This window comes from Ochotona curzoniae, unplaced genomic scaffold, assembly GCF_017591425.1.
Source record: "Ochotona curzoniae isolate NIBS_2020 unplaced genomic scaffold, NIBS_Ocur_1.0 patch142, whole genome shotgun sequence".
Lineage (NCBI taxonomy): Eukaryota > Metazoa > Chordata > Mammalia > Lagomorpha > Ochotonidae > Ochotona > Ochotona curzoniae.
Window position 1 is genome coordinate 238,588 of NW_024466687.1, and position 20,948 is coordinate 259,535.

Below are 20,948 nucleotides of genomic sequence, written 5' to 3' on the forward strand. Positions count from 1 at the left end.
GCTCTGCCTTTTGTCCTTGTTTTACTGTTGAAATGCATCTTTATGATGAGAAGGATTATCTTCCAACATTTTGAAGGCCAGTGTAGTGGTGACAAATTCCCCCAGATTTTGTTTGTCAAGGAAATATTTTATTTCTTCTTCATTTCTGAAGAATAGGTTTGTTGAGTAATACATTCCCAGTCTGTTTTGTTTGATTGTTTTTCTGGACTATGAGCATACCATCCCATTCACTTCTGGTCTGTCATTTTCCATTGAAAAATCTACTGATAGTCTAGTACCTGACTTGACACTTTCCTTTTGCAATTTAGCATTTTCTGTTTGATAGTTTACAAAGAGTGTATTTTCTTGGCTTGGCATCTAAGGGGTACTTTGAGCTGTCTCAAACTGGGGTCTATCTTTTCTCAAGAATTATATTTTTAATTTTTCTTTTTGCATTTTGCTAAACACATATTCCCTGACCTTTCCCTTTTCCTCTCTGTCTGTTATACCAATAATGTGAATGTTTGCTTGCTAGTGCCGTTCCAGAAATCTAGAAGGCTTCCTTCATTCTTTAACTGCTTTTCTTTTACTTGAACTATATTATTTCAGAAGACCTATCTTTAAGATAAATTTCTCTTGGTGTAACCTATTCTACTGTTTTAGTGCTTAGTTATACTTTTATTTCATTCATTTAGTTTATTGTATACAAGGTATTGCAATCTCTGATGAATTTTTCTTTAATCTCACGGTCTTTCTGATTTCTCTGACTTGCTGTATACTCATGCATCTTATTAAGCTTATCAGTTATTTTTTAGGCAGTCCATCAATTTACTTTTTAGGGTTTGTTGCTTTAAACTCATATTCCTTTGGAGACATTATATTACTTTTTTTTCATGTTATGTACCCTTTTATTGATATTTATGCATATGGTGAGTCAGTTACCTCTAACAATTTTACTTTTTATTTTGAAGATTTTTTTTTCATTTGAAAGCCAGATTTTACAGAGAGAGAAGGAAAGACACACAGAGAGATATCTCTCATCTATTGGGTCACTCCCCAGATGGCCATAATAGCCAGAGCTGAACTGATCCAAAGCCAGGAGCTAGAAGCTTCTTCCAGGTCTCCAACATGTGTTCAGGGTCCTAAGGAATTGCACCATAATCCTCTGCTGCTTTGCCAGGCCACAAGCAGGGAGCGGGATGGGAAGTGGAGCACATGGAACACAAACCAGTGCCTGTCTGCTGATATGCTGCCTCAATGGTAAAAATGGCCAGAACTGGACTAGGCTGATGCCAGAATCCTAGAGCTGCCACCGGGTCTCCTACAGGTGGCAAGGACTCAGGTGGTTGGAACTATTTTCTACTGCTTTTTCAGATGCATTAACCAGGAACTGGATTGGAAATGGAGCAGCTGGAACTTGAGCCTGCACTCTGATACACAATGCTGTCATTGAAGATGATGGCCACTGTGCCATGATTCCAACGCACAAGGTGAAGCATCTTCTCACACACCCCCATACTTCTCTGCCCCCTGTGTTATAAACATGCGGGACATGAACATTTACAGGAGCTGTTCAGCCTGGACTATGGTGTTTAGGTCCTCAGAGGGGAGCAGGAAGGGAGTGTTTCAGTCCTCACCCTTTCCCAGCTGCCAATCACCTGCCTTTGGCCTTTTGTGTCTGCAAAGCTGCTTATGAGGCTTAGAGTGTTTTTCCCTCTTGTCCTCAGGGTGAGTGCCTCAACGACATCCTTCATGGGTTGAAATTCAATGGTGACATGGGACAACATTCAAATACACTTAAAGATCATAGTTGACTTTTTTGTATGACTCTAGTATTGGAAAACCTATCATTATTTTTAAAAAGCAATGTATTTTCTCTTAAACAAGGGCAGATTTACAGAGAGAAGGAGAGATAGTGAGGAAGATGTTCCATCCACTGGTTCACTCCCCAATTGGCCGCAGTGGCATGAGCTGAGCTGATCCAAAGCCAGGAGCCAGGAGCTTCTTCTGAGTCTCCCATGTGGGTGCAGGATCCCAGAACTTTGGCCACCCTCCATTGCTTTCCCAGGGCACAAGCAGGGAACTGAAAGGGAGGTGGAGCAGTTGGGACATGAACCAGCACCCATATGGGACCCAGCACATACAAGGTGAGGATTAAGAAAGCAGAATCAGGGCTCAGCAAGGTAGCCTAGTGGCTGAAGTCCTCACCTGGAACACGTTGGGATTACATATGGGTGCTCGTTTTAATCCCGGCAGCCCTACTTCCCATCCAGCTCCCTGCTTGTGGCCTGGCAAACACTTGAGGATGGCCTGAACCCTTGAGACTCTACACCCGTTTGGGAGACCTGGAGGAAATTTGTGGCTCCTGGCTTCGAATCAGCTCAGCTGTAGCAGTTGAGCTCACTTGGGGAGTGAATCATGGGACAGAAGATCTTCCTCTCTGTCTCTCCCTCCTCTCTGTATATCTGACTTTGCAATAAAAGTAAATAAATATTTAAAAAAAATAGAAAAGCAGAATCAGGGGGAACGAGGCATATTTTTTTGTTTCCATGTCATTTTATTGAGGAAGTTAAATGCAGAAATTTCTTAATCATACTGGAGCAGTCTGACCTTTGGGCATTCTGCTTTTATTTGCCTCTCTCTTGATTTCCCAGGAAATGAGATAAACACCTTGGTCTTAGGTTGATGGCTTGGAATCTCAGCATGGTGGTGCCTTCTTGTTTTTGGTCTTCCACTCCTAGAGCAGGTATTCATCCTTATCTGTGAACTAGCCCTGAGACTGTGGATGAGGCTTGCTGAGGAGGGAAGGTGTCGGTTTCACCTTAGTCACTTCACATTGAATGACACAGATAACCACTCTGGTCTCTGGTGGCCATCATGTCTTTTGCAATCAATTCTCTTCAGTGACTTTCTCCTGTTATTTAAGGTGAGGCATGTGACAAGGCCCCTGATGAGAAGGCTGATGGGGGGAAGGAATGATGAGGAGCTAGAAGGGGAGGGAGAGGCTCTGTGATGAAACAGATGAGAGGAAGAACAAGCAGAACGAGTGGCCTGGAGGTGTGAGATAGGAGAGCTCTATGTTTTTGGGTGAGTGGTTAGTCAGTTCTTATGGGAGTTTACAACTAGTTCCTCTTTTCGTATGGAAACTTGTATTTGACTTAGTTGTATGATTTGAATGGTTCAAATTCTGGGTTATGAAACAGCAATTGGGTAATACCTGTTTGTGTAAGTGTGCTGTGTGCAGCTTCAAGGATACTGTCACTATAACTAGGGACTGGGAGTTTGTGTTGTTTTTTTCCCCATCCAGGTCCATTTTTTTTTCTTTAAAAATTTTTTATTTTAAATATTGTTTACAGAGTTGAGAGGGACGCATGCCCATGTGGGCCTCTGGTTAGCATGGGGAGGGTCAGGGACACAGGAAGGTGGGAGGGACACATGTTTCAATTTGTTTTCCCCTTGTGTCCACAGGGGAGGAGAGAGAGGGCTTAGTTCTTGCTGTCAAACCATACCAATGCCTGGGGATGGAAAATGGTATCTGTATCTGGGGAAAGGGGGAGATATGGGGAGAAGCCACACCCAGCCTCCCAAATGTCTCTGTACCCTGGGATGGAGTACAGCCACCACCAACAGCCCAGGTCTCTGATGAGGTATGGTCTGAGGGCCCTGCTCAAGAGGCTTTGATAGTTCAACAGTTCTGAATTACTGCCGATCTCGCCACTCCAATCACAATGAAATCTCTCCAGAATCTACTGGTTGACATAGTCTACCTTAGAGTCTCCATTTGCCCAGATACTCACTGAAAACACTTGGCTGGGGTTGGTCATTGATTTCTTCTGTCCTCCGACCTCTGTTATGGTACCAGGTGACCTCTGCAGGCTCCAATGTACTGCCATATTTGCACTCCACAGTCAGACCATGGAATCTGCAATTCTCTCCATGGTTGGGATTCTGAGTCCAGCAATTCAGTTGGGGAGATCCCCAAAGAAACTTCATCTGAGGTGATCCCAGACCTGATTCTTGTGTGTGCTTGCCAATACAGGGTCTGGCACAGTCTGTCACCCTAATCAGCTTATGCATATGCTGGTGGTTGCAATTGCTGGGTCAGTTCTGTCTCCAGCCCTGTCTTCTACACAAACCAATGGGTGTTGCAGCCCAGCCTATTCCTGCCCACCACACACTTGGCCCTCACACAAACTAGTAGGAATTGCAACCTAGTCAGAGAGACCTGTAATAACCCCCACCAGGCCCACCTCCTGCCCTGGTTCCTGTGCTTCCCAGTATGTACAGTAGACTGGACCAGTCTGATCCATATCCATTAAGCTCTCATACATATCAATGGGTATTGAAGCTTAGTTCAACTCAATCAACCCCACTATTCAGCCCACACATGTGCCAGTGGGTGCCATTCTCTGTCTAGCCATACCTGCCCCAGTCCTGGTTCTCATGCTCACCAGTGGGAGTGGCAACCCAAGAGAGAGGTGCCCACTGTTTCCCTACTGGGCTTGTTCCCACTCCCGGATCTTGTACTGTATAGGTGGTTTTGCAGTTTAACTTGACAGAATTTGCCCCCATGCTATTATCTGCCAGTTGAAGTTGTGGCAAAGGCCAACCAACCCATACCCACTCTGGTTTATGCATGCTCCAGTAGGAATAGTCAACCCAGGCTAGATTTCCCCTGATCCAGCTCACATGAGGCCAACAGGTGTTGTAGCCCTGCCCAGCCTGGTCTGCCCCCAATCCCAGCTCTCACGTTCACCAGTGGAAGTGGTGGTCCAGCAGGGGAGTCCTCCACAGCCCCACTATTGTGTTCACTCCCTCTGCCCCTGGGTGTCACATGTGCTGGTTGGGTGATGTGGCCCAGCCCGGCATGGCCTACCTCACCTGGGCACTTGCCAGTGGGTGCTGTAGCCTGGTCTGACCCGCCCACCCCTAATTCCAGTTCATGCCAGTAGGGGCTACAGCCTAGCACAGCCAACCTTCCCCTAGTTTTGGCCCTCATGTGAACTGACTTGTGTTGTGGCCCAACCTGGCCTGACCCATACTCCATTCTGGTGCTTGGATTTACCAGTGGGTGATATGAACTGGTCCAGCCTAGTTTGCCCCCTGACATGCACCAAATGTATGATGGTGGGTACCATAACCTGGCTGGTCTGGGTTGCTCCCTATTATAGCTCTTGCACTCATCTGCAGGGACTAAGTCGTGACAGAGGAGCTTCGTAAGCTCCTCCATCAGAACCTCTCCCAATACCAGATTATGCACCCTTCAGTGTGTCCGTGTGCCAGCCCTTCTCAATCCATTTCCTGTCCTAGCCAGAACAGTGTCTTTCCTTCACCCATTCCGGTTTTTACTGTTAGATGTTACAGCCCAGCCAAGCCTGGTTCATATCCAGACACAGCTCACACATGGCTCAGCAGGGGCAGATACCTAGTGCAGCCTAGTGCAGCTCATCCTACATCTATCCTTGTTCTCATGAGCAGCAGTGGGTGCTAGAGTCTAACCCAGTCTGTCGCACCCCAGACCCAGTCCACATCTGTGCTGAGGGATGTTGCAGCCATGTTTAGACCAGATAGAAGCCTCCATTCCAGCCATTGCACTCACCAGTGGGAACCACAACCCAGCCAGGGTGTCCCCTTTACTCCCCAACCAGGCCTGTTCCTAGCCACAGATCTCACGTGTGTCAGTGGTTGCTTTGACCCAGCTTGGCATAGTCCTTCCCCTGTCTTGGCCTTTGCCTTTGGATGCAATAGCCTGGCTTGACCCAGCCTGGCCCTAGTCCCAACTCTCACTGGCAGGTGCTGTAAACCTGGCCCTACTCAGTCTGCTCCCATCCCTGGCTCATGTAAACCAGTAGGTGTGATAGCCTAGCCTGGCATGACCTGCACTCCAGCCTGGTTTCTGCACTCACCACGGGCTAATATTTGCTCGGCCATATCCGATCTGCCTTCCTCTGAAACAACCCACACATTTGCCAACAGTTGGAGCTACCTTGCCCAGCCAGCCTGCCTGACCCCCAGGCCTGGATTATGTGCTTACCAATGGGAGCTATGACCCAATAGGGGAGTTTCCCAAGTTCCCCCACTTGGCAACTTCCAGACCCAGATCTCCTACATGCCAGTGGGTGCTAAGTCCTTGCCCGGCTTAGCTTGCCCCTCCATCTTGGCCTTGTATGGGCTGGTGAATGTTGTGGCCGAGCCTACCCACACCCTAAAATAGAATGTACATGCGGGTGCTGCAGCCTGGACCTGCCCAAACTCAGTCCCTGTACCCGTGAGTGTTGGCAGGTTCTATGGTCTCAGCTAGCTCAGCCCATTACCACCTCAACTCTAGAGCTAACCAACAGGACTTGTATTTCCACAGGTTTTGACCCACATATTCCCTACAAGAATCAACCCATAGGCCTATTTTTCTTACATGCTGGTTAGTGTCATGGCCCAGCCTAATGTGACCTGTTCCTTGTTCTGACATTCAGTCAGGTACTGGGATCTATTCATGCTAGAAAGGCCTCCAGTCCTAGCTTTCACATGAGCTGGTGTGTGGTGGTCAGCCATGTTTCATGTTAACAAGCCCAAATCAGGAATCCCATGTGGGCTGGTGCATTAGTCTGACCCATACAGATTTTCTGGCCTCTCCACTCCAAACTACCAGGTCTCAGTATTCTCAGATACCTGCAGGTACAGCGGCCCTGGAATTACAATGGCATGTCAGTGGTGGATGGGGAGTTAGGATCCCCAGCAAGAAACCTGACTTGGTGTGGATTCCCCAAGCCACAGCCACGTGGCTGAGAGATTCAGACACCTGTGCCTCTGAGCAGACTTACCTGGACTACATCTACCAGAGTGCTTTTGATAACCCTGAGATGGTTTTGCTGCTCCATGGTTGAAAAAAATCTTTCCAAGGTCTACAGGTTGACCAAGTTCACCTTAGTATATCCACACACCCATATACTTCCTACAAAGCTTGGCTGAGAGAACTTTTCAACCTGTTGTGTTTTCCATCCTCTGATGAGGCACTCAACATCTGCTGCTGACCTAAATGAGCTGTCTGTCATGTCTTCATGTGAATCTGGGATATGCTGCCCATCCCACAGGCATCAGTAACTGAGGAAGCCCTTTCCTGATACATGCATTCTAAGGTCTGACCATACATCCTATGACTTCCCTGTGGCTGGAGTCTGAGCCCAGAAGTATACTTGAAGTGTCCTTCACAAAATCTCATCTACAGTTACCTCAAACTTGACTTACGTGTGCCAGCCAGTGCAGGGTCAGGTTTGGTCTCTCATCTGCAGCAGCCAAAGCACATAGTGGTGGGTGCAGCTGCTCAGATCCATGTCTCACACAAACCAATGAATGCCATGACCCAACCCAACAGCCAGCCTGTTACAGACCTGGTGCTCATGCTTACCAGCAGGTGCCACAGCCTAGTCAAATTGACCCTCAAAAAACTTCACCAGGTCCATCCCCAGCCCTAGGTTTTGCATGTGCCAACCTCTGTTGTTGTCTAGTCTAGCCCAGCCCATATCCCATCTGGCTCAGTGCACATCCATGGTGCTATGGCTCAGCTCATCCTGACGCGCTTTGGCAGCAGTACTGAGACTAGACTACACGAGCTCTGTGAGTGATGAGTCAAGGAGTGTCTAGTGCCTAGCCCACGGCACTGTTAGTAGGATGGAAGAAAACCCATTCAAGAAGTATTTCCGGGCCCGGCGCAAGAGCAAGGTGGTTAGAGTCCTAGCCTTGAACACGCCAGGATCCCATATGGGTGCCCTTTCTAATCCCGGCAGCTCCACTTCCCATCCAACTCCCTGCTGTGGCCTGGGAAAGCAGTTGAGGATGGCCCAAAGCTTTTTGACCCTGCACCCATGTGGGAGACCCGGAGGAAGCTTCTGGTTCCTGGCTTTGGACGGGCTCAGCTCCAGCCATTGTGGCTGCTTGGAGAGTGAGTCATCAGACGGAGGATCTTTCTCTCTGTCTCTCCTCCTCTCTGTATACCTGACTTTCCAATAAAAATAAATAAATCTTTAAAAAAAAAAAGAAGTGTTTCCAAGATAAACAGGATAGAACGGGATGGTAGTTTGGAGGTGCAGTGGGGATAACATCCAGACTTTTGGCCTCAGCAGGTGGGTGCGTGAGTGTGGTCACATAGCAAGCACACACTGCTGAAGCCCTGCTTGTTCTCGGGTTTGTCTCAGTTGTCTCTGCATTCCATCTTACTATTACTTCAGTGATCAGGCCTTTGTTGCTTACAGTCTTGAAATACCCTCTCCATATCTTCAAATCTCCCTAGGTACTGCTGTAAAATTGTCTTCAGGGAAGAGCAAAGCAAGAATTTTTACTGGTTTCTCAAGGTATTTTGAAATTTATAGACTGTTGTAGAGACATACCGTTGTCCTTTACAAATCTAAATTTTCAGAAAAGGCACCTTTTTTTTTTAAGATTTATTTTATTTTTATTGTGCAAAGTCAGATATACAAAGAGGAATATCTTCCATCCGATGATTCACTCCCCAAGCAGCTGTAACAGTTGGCCTCAGCAACTGAGCCGATCCGAAGCCAGGAATTTCCTCCAGGTCTCCCACACAGGTGCAGGTCCCAAGGCTTTGGGCTGTCCTGCTTTCCCAGGCTACAAGCAGGGAGGTGGATGGGAAGCTGGGCTGCTTGGGACTAGAACCTTTGCCCCATATGGTTCAAGGCAAGGACTTGAGGCACTAGGCCACCACGCCAGGCCCAAGATAAGGCATCTTTAGTGCAAACTAATTGTAATGTGATCTTTAGAATGGATGTGGATTTCTGTCCAAGCAGTGGAGGGACACTTGCTCAGCCTTTGCAAATGGCAATGAAGCACTGTTTCAAAATAAAAGCAAAACACACACACACACACACACACACACACACACACACACACACACACACTCATGCACGCACAGGTTTCTACTCTGAGGGAAAACATGTTAAGATTTTCCATCTGCTGGCTCACTGCCCAATGGCCACACTGCACACTGGCCCGGGCCATGCCAGAAGGCAGAAGGCAGGAATTTTGTTCAGGTTTTCCGCTTGGATGGCATGGTCAAAAGTTGTTGAGGCCATTTTCTGCTACTTTCTGAGGCATTCTACTTCTCTGACTAGGGTGGGGAAGGCTGAGGAATGCGCTAGGTGGAATAAATGTTTTCATTCTTTTTTATTCTCTTGGTCTGCTGGAGTGGTTGGGGGAACTGCTTCTTCTTTCAAACTATTTCGTACCCAGGGATGGGAGATAGTCATTTGATGATGCCTTAGAGACCCTGATGTGGAGAAGAATGTTCCAAGGCATTATGTGAATAGTTTTGATAGTGCTTATATGTCATCAGTTTCATTTCATTAGGGTTGAGAAAATCTTTCCAAGGTCTATTGGCTGACAAAGTGCATCTTAGCACATTCACAGACCCATACGCTTGCTGCAAAGCTTGGCCAGGAAAAGTATCCAACCTGTTGTGTTTTCCGTCCTCTGATGAGGCACTCAACATCTGCTGCTGACCTAAATGAGCTGTCTGTCATGTCTTCATGTGAATCTGGGATATGCTGCCCATCCCACAGGCATCAGTAACTGAGGAAGCCCTTTCCTGATACATGCACTGTAAGGTTGAGTCATACATTTTGTTTTTTTCTTGTGGCTAGGATTTGAGTCCAGCCATCTAGTTGATGAATCCTCCCAAAAACCTTGCTTGAGGTGACCTCACACTTGATTCTCATGTGTGCCAACTAGTGCAGGATCAGGTTCAATCTGTTACCTGCAGCAGCCAGTGCACATACTGCTGAATGCAGTGCCTGGTCAGTTTCACCCCAGTCCTATCTCTCATCTGAACCAATAGATGCTGTGGCCTAGCCCAGCCCAGCCTGCCACAGTCCTGGTCTTCACACACACCAGCAGGTGTTAGTCGGCTTAGCCAGGGAGACTTTCAGTAACCTCCACCAGGCCCACCTCCAACCCCTGCTTTTATATATACCAACATGCCCCGCAGCCTAAGCCAGTCAGTCCCATATCCCTCCTAGCTCTCATATAAACCCATGGGTGTTGTGGTTTGTTAGCTCAGCCTGACTACCCTCAGAGACAGTATGAATATATTCTAATGAGTGGTATTGTCTTGACCTTGTCTGCCGCTGGCCTTGGTGCTCATGTTCACCAGTGGAAGCTATTGCCCAGCAGGCAAGTGCTCATATAGACCCTACCAGGCCCATTCCAAGATCTTGCACCTCCACGGGTTACTGTGGTCCAGCCTGACATGACTTGCATCCAGTCCTGGTACTTGCCAGCTGATGCTGCAGCCTAGCCCAGCTGACCCACGTCTTTTTTGTTTTTTCTCTCTCTCATGCCAGTGGTTGTGTCAGCCTAGCCCAGCCTGGCCTGCCCCTGGACCTAGCCCAAATTCCAGATGATGGGTACTACAGCCCTGCCTGGACTGGCAAGTCCCCAGTTCAAGCTCTCACACTCACCAGTGTAAGCAACAGCTTGGCAGCAGAATCTCTGTCCCCTACCAAGCCTACTCCCAGACCTGGGTCTTTTACTTACCAGCAGGAGCTGCAGCCTAGTAGAGGAGTGCCTCAAGTTACCCTACCAGGTCTTCTCCAAGCCCCAGACCTCATGCATGCTGATGGGTGCCATGTCCCTACTTGTCACCATCTGCCCATAGTTCTTATATATGCATGCACCTGTGGGTGCTGCAGGCTGGCCCAGACCAGCCTCTTTTAAGCCATCGCTTCTGCAAATGTCAAGTAAGATCCTATCGGGTAATTTTTATGGTTAAGCCTGGCTTATCCTATCACTACCAGCAGCTCTTGTGCAAACCAGTGAATGCTACAGTCCCACAGAGGCAGGCCCACAGTTCCCCTATAGAATCTGCTGCCAGATCTAGTTCTCTTGTGTTCTGGTGGGTACTGTAGCCCAGCCTGACAAGGCCTACCCACTTGTAGCCTGACACTTGTGGGTGGGTACTATGGCCTAGCACAGCCAGGCATACCCCTCAGCCTCAGCTTCTAAATGTACTAGTGAGTATCAGGCAATGCCATTTATCCCATCCTGAGTACCTCATGATTGGGTGTCTTGGCCTGATCCAGACATGCCTTCCAGTTTCCCCTGTCTAGATCACTCTATCCCGGCTCCCTTGCCTATCTCCAGGTGCAGTGGCCTGGCCCATGGAAGACCCCAGAAGTCATTCCTCCTCTGTCAAACATGCCCTCAGCTGCTCCCACTCCAACACATCCCCAGACTCCTTTAGGGGGAATCTGCAGCCCTCCTGCCTGGGGACCAGAGTGGCATGTCCTAGCCTCGGGATCCCTGCCTTCTCTACATAGCTTTTAAAAAGAAAAAAAAAAGGGAGGGGGTGGGGAGGCAACTATGCCCAGAATTCCCAACAGCTGTTAGCTGCATTTTTCCGGCAGTGTAACACCTGCCTGGGTGCAAGGCCAACTCGGCAGTTGCCTGCAGCAGGTAATCTCCTGGTTTCTCATAAGAGCAGATAACACCCTGCTCTTGTTTTCTAGTATATAATTTAGCATGAGCAGCTCCATTTTGCTTTCATCTGTTAGGCCTGAAACAGGAGCTCATGCAAATCTATGACCTTCTATACATTCTAGTGGACACTGGGTGTAAAAGCAGCGGCCATGAGATTGTGGAGGATTCCCATCATGGTTGTGTTAAAGAATGCAGGACAGGCAAATTCAGGTCTGGAGGAAGGCCATTACTGTCACCATACCCTGATGTTAATCTGCATTGCTTCTGGAGGCTAGGCCACTATCCATTTCCCTAACAAAGCTTCAACCTGCAATCAGTTTTCTGATCTATATCTGGTCCTCATGAAATCTTCAACCTGTCTCCAGTGGCTTTCTCCTGTCAGGGAAAGTGAAGCATGTGAATAGGCCCTTTGTAAACAGGGAAATGAGAGGAAAGAATGATGAGGCAATAGAAGGACAAAGGGAGAGGATGTGTGATGAAACTGACATGTGCAGAAGAAGAAGGAGAATGAGAGAGAGAGACTGGCATTTGGAGGTGTGGGATAGGAGACTTCATTTTTGAGAGAGTGGCTGGCCAGTTCTTAAGGAAATGTATTGCTGTTTCCTCTTTTTAAAAATTAACTAGTTCATTAATTTTATTGGGAAGCAACTGTACAGAGAGAAGGAAGAAAGACCTTCCATCTACTGGTTCACTCCCACGTGGCTGTGGTGACCAGAGCTGAGCCAATCTAAAGTCAGGAGCCTGGAGTTTCTTCTGGATTTCCCACATGGGTGCAGGGTTCCAAATTTTGAGTCATTCTGTATTGCTTTCCCAGGTCACAAGCAGAGACCTGGATGGGAAATAGAGCAGCTGGGACATGAACAGGTGCCCATATGGCATTCCGGTGCATGCAAAGTGAAGATTTAGCCTCTGAGCAATTGCTCTGGCTTTGTTATCTCTTTTCTAATGGGAACCTGTATTTGGCTTAGTTATGTGATTTGAATGATTCGAATTCCGGGTTATGAAACAGTCGTTGTGCAGCACTTGTTTGTCTATGTATGCTGTATGCACCTTCAAGGACAGAGTCACTGCAGCTGGAAACAGATATTTCTGATGTCCCTGCCCCATCCATGTCTATTTATATGGAATACAAGCCTTCCCAGATACCAAGACAAATGCATCTAGGGATTCATGTAGCTCAAGAAGCCTCAAGCGCAAGACTGGTCCAATAGGAGGCATACCATTAATTTGGGGATAATCACATATAATCACCCTGTGCTCCCCAGCTGTGTTGTTCCACTGAGAACCCCAACATGGCTCAGAACCCAAGGTGAACATACAGGATTTTAAGGGAGTTTCCCTGGTTAACCAGTCCAGTGACAAACCTGCTAACATTTTCAAGAACAAGAGTCTTGTTGATGACATGGGAAAGGGCTTCTGGCGAGGATGACATGAGGACATACATGCACATCACTCATGGAAACCACATCCAATCCTAGTGGGTGCTAGCTACCCTCTTCTGGCCTGTCCACACTCTGCTCACTGCACTCTCCAGCCAGTCTTCTGGCCTGGGGAAGCCCACATGCACTTGGGGAAGTGCATATTACAGCAATCACACACATTCCACCTTAGGCATAAAAGCATTATTTATTCTTTTAATTGAGCTGCAGGTAGGATGAGGAGTCTCACTTAAAAAGCAGGGCTTTGGCATGGGAGACTGGGGTTCAATGAACAGGCAAAGCTCCAGAGTCTAAGAGGACCACAGTGACTGAGGACCAGCCTATGAGACTGAAAAGAGCTGAAGCCAATCACCTTGCATGCCGTGTGCTGTGTGATGGAACCAGACAGCTCTGACTGGGAATGACTGGGGAGGTTTGTGTTGGTTAGAGGAAGACAGCCAGTTGGTCCTGGTGTGAAAGGCAAGCAGGGGTGCCTGACTCGTGTCCCTGCCACTTTCTGAACGCAGCCAACATGGAAGGGCTGTGCAGACATTGCCACACAACAGCGCATGCCCATCCCTGCCATCCTCACATCACTGCGTCTTTGTCTTCAGGGTCTGCCTGTGCTGTTCCACCAGGGAGCCAATCCACTCTGTGGTCTTCTGCTTGGCTTCCTCCCAACTGAAGAGTGGCTCATAGCCCAGATCTCGCCGAGCTTTCTGGTAGGAGAAGGTGAACACGCTATTGCACAGTGTCACCAAGTGGCGATTGAAGGGGGGTTGATAGTTGTAAATTGGAGCCAGCAGGAAGCTCACTAACTCCAGCAGGAAGGCAAGCCAGTACTGCAGAGACAGAGGCAGGCTGGGTGTGGAATCGAGGCAGAGGCCCCACTTTCGGCTCAGCGTGTAATTGAGGTTGTCATAGCTCTGGTGAGGAGTGTTGTCTGCAATGTAGTAGAACTTTCCCTGGATGTTTGGAGCCTTTTGGGGGTCCCGTAGGACCCTTGAGGCCAGAATGTGAGCCCAGGCTACGTTGCCTACATAGACCGGGTTGGCTATGGAGAACTTACCACTACGTACTATGATCCCATTGTTTTTCAAGGACGCATTTATAATAGAAGCAGTGTTTTGGCTTCCTTCCCCATAGATGTACGTGGGCCTCAAAGCACAAGTGTACAATGTGCCACCATTTTTGAGAGTGTCTCCATTGGCTGCCAACACTGCCTTCTCAGCCAGCTTCTTGCTGTGTGGGTATGGAGCAGACCATGTGCTTTCGCGATGCTCTCCCTCATGGCCATTCCTGACGATTTCCTTGTATGAGTTGGGTCCAGCCACTTCCATTGAGCTGGTGTAGATGAAGAAGGGCACACTGGATCGAACACAGGCTTGCAGCAGCAGCTGGGTACCTGCCGCAGGGAACAAGTCATCGTTCTCAGGATACAAAGTAGGAGTGCTCTAACTTCACCCCAGTGACAGAAGTGAGTATTAAATTATTAAAATTCTAAAAGGTGCCCTTCCCTTTCTCTTGCTAACATATATCCATTCTGCAGTCATAGGAACACCACAAACCTGAGAAATATATGCACACTATGCTGTCTGGGACTCTTGGGCTTTTTATTTTTGTTTAAGTTTATTCATGTGTGTGTGTGTGTGTGTGTATAAAATGTGTGTGTTTTCTTTATGTTTTACTTTTGGAAAAATGTTGCATTGCTAGCTTACATGTTTGTAAACGAAGACATCAAAATCACCATTTGTCCTCTTTTTCTCCTCACAGATACCACACTTCAAGATTTTGTGCAATCCTGACCCCGCACCACCCAAGGACACTACTTGGTTTTCATCATAATTGTACCCACAGCATCATGCACAGGTAACATGCACTCTCAGTATACTTCAAATAACATATACTCCGATATACTTCAACTAATTGTGTTTTCCTCATTGACCATTAAGCAGTTGGGTCACCGGGATTTTGGGGGGAAAGAGGGGCAGAGGAGGTGGTGTCTGAACAAAGGGTTAGTGAATTATGAGCAAATGAAGGTTCCAGAGTTTGTTTCTCACTGCACATTCCTTCTGTAAGCCTACTCTTCATTTAGCTGTTACTATGCTTACCACTTTGGGACACTAAAGGTGACAAGCGTTCTTACACCTTCGGATCTAGAGCCCTGCACTAACTTCTCGTGGCAGGTGGAGAACTGAATGGAAGCTGTCATCTCCTGCTTGTGATCCCTGTAACATGAGGATGTTGAGGATTTCTTGTGGCTGTGCAGACTGAAGCTCACAGCTGAACTGAGGCAGCTGCCCTTGAGAGAGGACATCCCAGTCAATGCACCACTTCTCACATATGCACATGTGTGTTCACATGTGTCAATGTCATCTGGCAACCCTTTCACCTACAAAGTGTGCTGCAGACAGTTTTTCTTTTCTTTTTTTTTTTTTTACAGACAGCCTGTTTTTAAAATCTTTTTGAGTTGCTTGGTTATTTTTACAAAGTAAGTGTAGTGGAAGAGAAAATTGGGGTTTGTTTACTTTCAAGAGGGAAGACGATCATCGTTGTAATCTGGTAGTGCTAGCGGGTATAGCAAAAAGATACCTCCATCATTTTGCCTTCCTTTTCACATCTCTAACATCTGACAGCAGTGTACAGCAGAGGCTAAACACTGACAACGGGTTCTCTTTGTACATTTCTCATGGGGTGTGTTTGAGTAGGTACAAGCAAGGGCCCCTTTCCTGCATGGTTCTGGAGCCCTAATGCACTTGGTTGTTTGAGAGCACAAGTCAGTGAGTAGAGTCAGTTTGGAGGGCAAAGCAGGTAGGTTAGAGGGGCCAGGGTTTGGATGATGCAATACTCGAAAGCTGGTTTCCAGATATCAATGGGGTGGTGTCACCAGCTAGGACACTGGGTCTTGTGTCTAGAGTTCAGATACATTGGAAAGCCATGCTTAGAGAAACTTCAAACCTTTGAGGGTTGATGGTTTATTGCATACGTCCGTGGGCATTTGGATAGAAACTGCTGCTCAGTTTCTAGTGATGAGATGGAGAGCTAGTATTATGGACTTTTTTGTTGTTGTTGTTAAGAAAATGATTCCTGTATCATGGCAGAAAATTTTGAAGATTAAAAAAAATAATCAAAATGTTTAGAAAAAATGTTACGAGAAGTCATATGCTGTATAGTTCTGTCCCGGTGACCCCTTTATTTGAGGTGTGAATATCGTTGTGGAAGTTCTCATGAGTCTCTACTTTAGGACTAAGTGCATCATTAAAGAAGCACCTGTAAAGTTTGTTCTGGCTCAGGTGTGACAAGTTGTGGTTTGATGTCACATACTTTGAATTGGAGTTTAAATGGATGTTTTACTAGATTAGCAACAGAAATCTTTCCTGACCCCAGGGTCACACAAGTGGGAGTTTATACTATAGCTCTCCTATTTACCACTTTTGATGCCTTGGACACATTACTTGCTATTTTCAGCCCAGTTTCCTTGTCTGTCTGAATCACAGAGGATAATAGCTTTGAACTCTTTCTAATGGGAGTAAGAAGTAAAAAGCGCACAGCACCTCTTCCAGGTGTGGAAGATCATCTTCCCTTTGCTATTTCCCTTCTTCATCTTCTCACCTGATCCATCTCTTTTTCAGGTTGCTCTTACCTTTCAGATTGACATCCATGATGACGTCTCTGGGAATGACACCTCTGACATCAATGAGACAGGCAGTGTGGATGACAACGGAGATGCCCTGGCAGGCTGTGACGAGGCACTGCTCATCCAGAATGTCTTCTTCCAGCATGGTCAGCTTGATCTTGTTCTTGAGCTCTGTGTAAACACAAGGCAGGATGTGTGGAAGTTTTCTTGCGTGCCTGGGAAGCTTTCATGGGAACGGGAGCATTTCCTGAGGCCTTCAAGGACAGTTAGAGTTGAGGTATACCGTGCTGGGGGCACACTCTTGGCAGGTCCAAGACAACGAAGACACTGAGATCTGATTGTGCAGCATTTCTGGGGAGGGAATAAACATCTAGGGGCTGGAGTTGTGTTGCAGCAGGTTTGGCCGTTTTCTGCAAAGCCTGCTTCCCATATGAATACTGGTTTGTGTCCCAGCTGCTTCCCTTCCAACCTTGTTCCTGGCCATACACCTGGGAATGCAGCCAGAGATGTCCCAATTATTTGAGCACCGTCTATGTGTGTGGGAGATTCAGATGGAATTCCTGCCTCCTATCTTGGACCTCAACCAGTCCTGGCCATTGCAGTGTTTGGAGGGAGTGAATCAGTGTATGGATGAGCCATCTCTTTGTCTCGCTGTCTCTGTGACTTTGTCTTTCAAATAAATACGTTTGGTGGGCTTTTGTTTTTAAGTTTAAAAAAAAAACCACAAAGATCTTTTTCCATTTCTGTTCATTCTGAAAAGGAATCTGAGAAACAAGCTAATGTTGCTAGAGCATAAACATTATTAAAGAAAATTGTGGAACATTTTTCAAGTTGGGTAAAGAAGTGGGGTGGTTGTGCAGAGTTGGATATAAGAATAAAGAACTTAAATTTGATTTTGTGTGGAGCAGAAAATCATGTGTAGATTTGCAGTAGGATGAGAACTAGAGAGAGTAGTGTAGGATGTCAACCTTAGTCTCAGAGTATCAAGCATACTAGTATGGAGTCATAAGAAAGCAAGCTGATCCTGGGAACATGTAGAATGTCCCTGGCAATATAAGGAGGGCTGCGGTATTGAGTAGCAGAGGAAATGAGAGACAACCACACTTTAGGCTTTCTTTGGAGAAGTCCTAATGCTCACTGGGCTGAGAAGAGAAGGATTCCAAGTCAATCCTGATATTTCTTGTTTGGACAGAGGAGAGTAAATCCATATCCAGGAATTTAGAAAGGGCTCAATGGTACACTTAGTGGAAAAAATTCTACATTATATATATATATATGTATGTATAAAGCAGATAGTAATGCTGAAAATGAGTCAGCTAGAGCCAGATTTAGAGTGACAATTCAGGAACAATAATTCCTTGTTTAGATGCATCCAGAAGCAGTTCCTCTCTTTGAACTCTGGTTAATTCTGTCTACCTCCAGCCCCTTCCCACAAACACCTCCTGCAAGGTCCTGATGACAAGAGGGGAGGAAGAGGCTGCTGGGAAGAGCTGGGGAACCACTGCAACTGAGATTTTCTCTGGTTGTTCCTCCCTCTGATTCCCTTTCCCTTCCTGTGCTGACATCAGATGCAGGCTCAGAGGGATCACTGTGTCAGAGCAGAAGTCCAGAGTCCAGAGAGAAATGGGGACCTCCCTGCATCAGTTCTGGGAATCCTGAAAGCACAGGAGCCAACACACTGGCTGTGTTGCTGAAAGAGCCTGAGTGCCTGCCTTCTCCCGGCACTCGGCACTTGGCAATGAAGTCTATGAAGACTGCGTCAGCAATTGCCTTGAGTATGAGCTGTGTTAGAGAGAGGCCCAGAGAGACTGTGAGTTCCAAAACAGCAGGACTGCCTGGTTTGCAATCCATCTTGTGTCTGTGGGAACATGGACAAGTGAATGGACCCCTCCGGAGCAGACTCTTCATCTACGAGAAGGAAAGGTACTTCTTCTCATAAGGTTCTTACAAGGAGCAAATGAATTGACAGATGAGAAGAAAGTAGTCCGGTGGCTGCACAGAATGAACAGCCACGATTTTCTGTTACTGTCTTGATTCTGGAGCCTGTCTACCCACTTCACTCCTGATTGCACCAACTGGAAGCTGTTCCCTTTGCTGGCGTGAGATGTGAGATAGCAAATACTGATGACTCATGAGATGACAATAGTTAATATTGATCCTATGTTAATATTTGTTTACCAGTGAAACAACTGAAGCAGACAGGAGGAATCCAGCAATCAGCAGAAGAGAAGAGAGTTAAAGAAAGTAGAGTAGGTAGTTCCTGAGTGCAATGCAGGGATCCTCATTAAATAGGTGTGCTCATGTGGGGCCCTTTGCCTGTGTGGACTTTGAGGGCCTCATTGTCCAAATGGGTGGTAGCCCCTGCTCTTGTCCCCGTCAGTTCCTCGAAGAGAAAACTGGTGTGCAGGAAACTCTCCAGTCAGATTGTTTTTGTTTGTTTGTTTGTTTTGTCAGGTCTTTTGTTTGTGTCAGAGAAGCAATTTGGGAAAGGAATGGTGATCTGTTCTAGCCACATCTGAGGCCCCGTTGTTGTGGGATGAGGAGCAGGGAAACAGGAAGAGATGGACAGGGACTCCAGGGAGGACACTTCTGAGCTGTGCATTTCTCACTGTGGATCTGACTCTGCTTTGTGTATTTGAGCCTGTTCTTTTTAGGATGCTTTCTAGGAGCTGGTGTTCTGGTTTAGTGGGTTAAGTCACTGACTGGAATACTGGCATCCTATAAAGATGCTGGTTGGAAACCCAGCTGATACACTACTGAGACAGCTCCCTCTAAAGCACTTGGGAAAGCAGTGGACAGTGGACCAAGTTCTTGTGCACTTGCATTCTCCTGGGAGACCTGAAAGAAGCTCCAGGCTTCTGACTTCTGCCTGACTTAGCCTTGGTCATTGTGGCCATTTGGGCAGGGAACCAATAAGTGAATGATTCTCTCTCTCTCCCTCTCTCGTTTCTTTCTCTCTATGACTCTTCCTTTCTAATCAATAAAAGCAAATCTTTAAAAAAAAACTTTTTCCCATTTCACAGATTTGTACATACACATTCTTACACACCCACACTCAATTCTACTTTTACTTCCTTTTATTTTGTTTTCACTTAATACACCATAGAAGTCACAAAAACCTAACACAATGAAGACCCAAGGAAATTTTCCGAGGTAGAAACCCAGTGCCCAGACCACAAGGCTGTAGGTACTCCAGAGCATGAGAACTGTGGATACGGCAGGGGAGTGAAGTGTGAATTTCTCCATGAGAAGTGTGAACTAGAGGTGGGAGTGCTAGCCTGCACTCCCTCTCTCCAGCTCTAGATCCTGCCATGGTTCTGTCTCCTACACCCACTCCAGGGTCTTTCATACTATGCTTTCTGTGAGTTGCTTAAAGATGACTATGAACATGAGATTAGCCTTGGTGTTGCTACAACTTTCCTAAATTTTCTGACAAGGACTCCCTTCCCATATCCACACAGAGTATACAATGGAGCCCGGCATCCAAGCCTTGAGTCACTTACTTGAAAATTCCTCCTTCACTTCTGGTTCAAAGACCTTGTCCAGGATCCTGAGCTCCTGAAGCCCCTTCTCCTGGACGAGCAAGTGGACGATCCTCCGACCCAGAAACCCTCCTGCTCCTGTCACGAGGCAGCTCCACTCAGTCATGGCCAATTCCAGGTGCAAGGAAACAGGTGCTGGGAACCAGAAATTTCTGGGTAGAAGATCTGATTCAGCAGACCCTGTAGTAGGCTGGAAAGTGTGATGAAATAAACAAAGTCAGAGAAAATGCATTCACTCATCATCCTCCCCCCAAATTCATTTGTATAAAAATCGAACATGCTCAGCACCACAAATAGTTGAAAGGAAATTAAAATATGCTAACCTTTTCAGTTCTTAAACACCAAACAGAGGAGTTTGGGCGCTGGTCTCTTCGTCCTCCGAGGCAGAACTGGAACTTTATGTATTGTCGCCTCTGGCTCTGCCAATCACCTTGAACTCTGGCTACATATTCATTGCTGGTTCTTTCTTTAGTGGCCCTCCTCCGGAAAGAGTTATGATCTTTGATTTATTTCTTATTCCAGTGCCAGGGTTCTCATTATGATAAAGAGACTTGGTTTTCAGCCTCAACAGGACCCTCAGTAGTTGATATCAGATCTCTGACATCCACAGCCGGTGAACTTAATTTAGGCAGCGATCCCTCTTAGCATACAATGAGAGTTTTGGCTTTGTCTACTGTATATTTCTAGAAAGAAAAAATATTGTAGCACACCGTATCCTTCCTCACAATACCCTTTGAACTGCTGTCATGTTGCAATGTTCAGAGATTGTCAATGATGGCAGGGCTAATAGCAGGGTTTAAGAGAGGTATCACTGCTTGAAGACATCTAGGTTTCTGAAGGTAGAGCTTTGTCAAAAGAAAACTGCATATTGATAATCTGCTAGTTATT

General features: G+C 46.8%; 1 protein-coding gene across 2 annotated transcripts; it reads right to left on the reverse strand.

Annotated features, from left to right (window-relative positions):
- Positions 1-13,156: 13,156 nt before the first annotated feature.
- LOC121166475 (3 beta-hydroxysteroid dehydrogenase/Delta 5-->4-isomerase-like) lies at positions 13,157-20,166 on the reverse strand. 2 transcript variants are annotated; one of them, XM_040995601.1, is made up of 3 exons: positions 20,022-20,166; positions 16,525-16,689; positions 13,157-14,286 (listed from the first exon to the last, which is right to left on the reverse strand). In XM_040995601.1, the coding sequence occupies exons 1-3, from the start codon at positions 20,164-20,166 to the stop codon at positions 13,475-13,477; spliced, it is 1,122 nt and encodes a 373-aa protein (XP_040851535.1). In that variant the 3' UTR covers positions 13,157-13,474. The 2 variants fall into 2 exon arrangements, with proteins under 2 accessions (XP_040851535.1, XP_040851536.1); XM_040995602.1 differs by lacking the exon at positions 16,525-16,689.
- Between the last annotated feature and the right edge of the window lie 782 nt (positions 20,167-20,948).

Excerpts from the sequence above, each read along its gene's own strand:
- LOC121166475 (XM_040995601.1), bottom strand. The coding sequence starts at position 20,166 with ATGACTGAGTGGAGCTGCCTCGTGACAGGAGCAGGAGGGTTTCTGGGT. Across the intron at positions 16,690-20,021 it reads AGTGAAGGAGGAATTTTCAA|AGCTCAAGAACAAGATCAAG; the intron begins GTAAGTGACTCA and ends GTGTTTACACAG. Across the intron at positions 14,287-16,524 it reads CATGGATGTCAATCTGAAAG|GTACCCAGCTGCTGCTGCAA; the intron begins GTAAGAGCAACC and ends TCCCTGCGGCAG.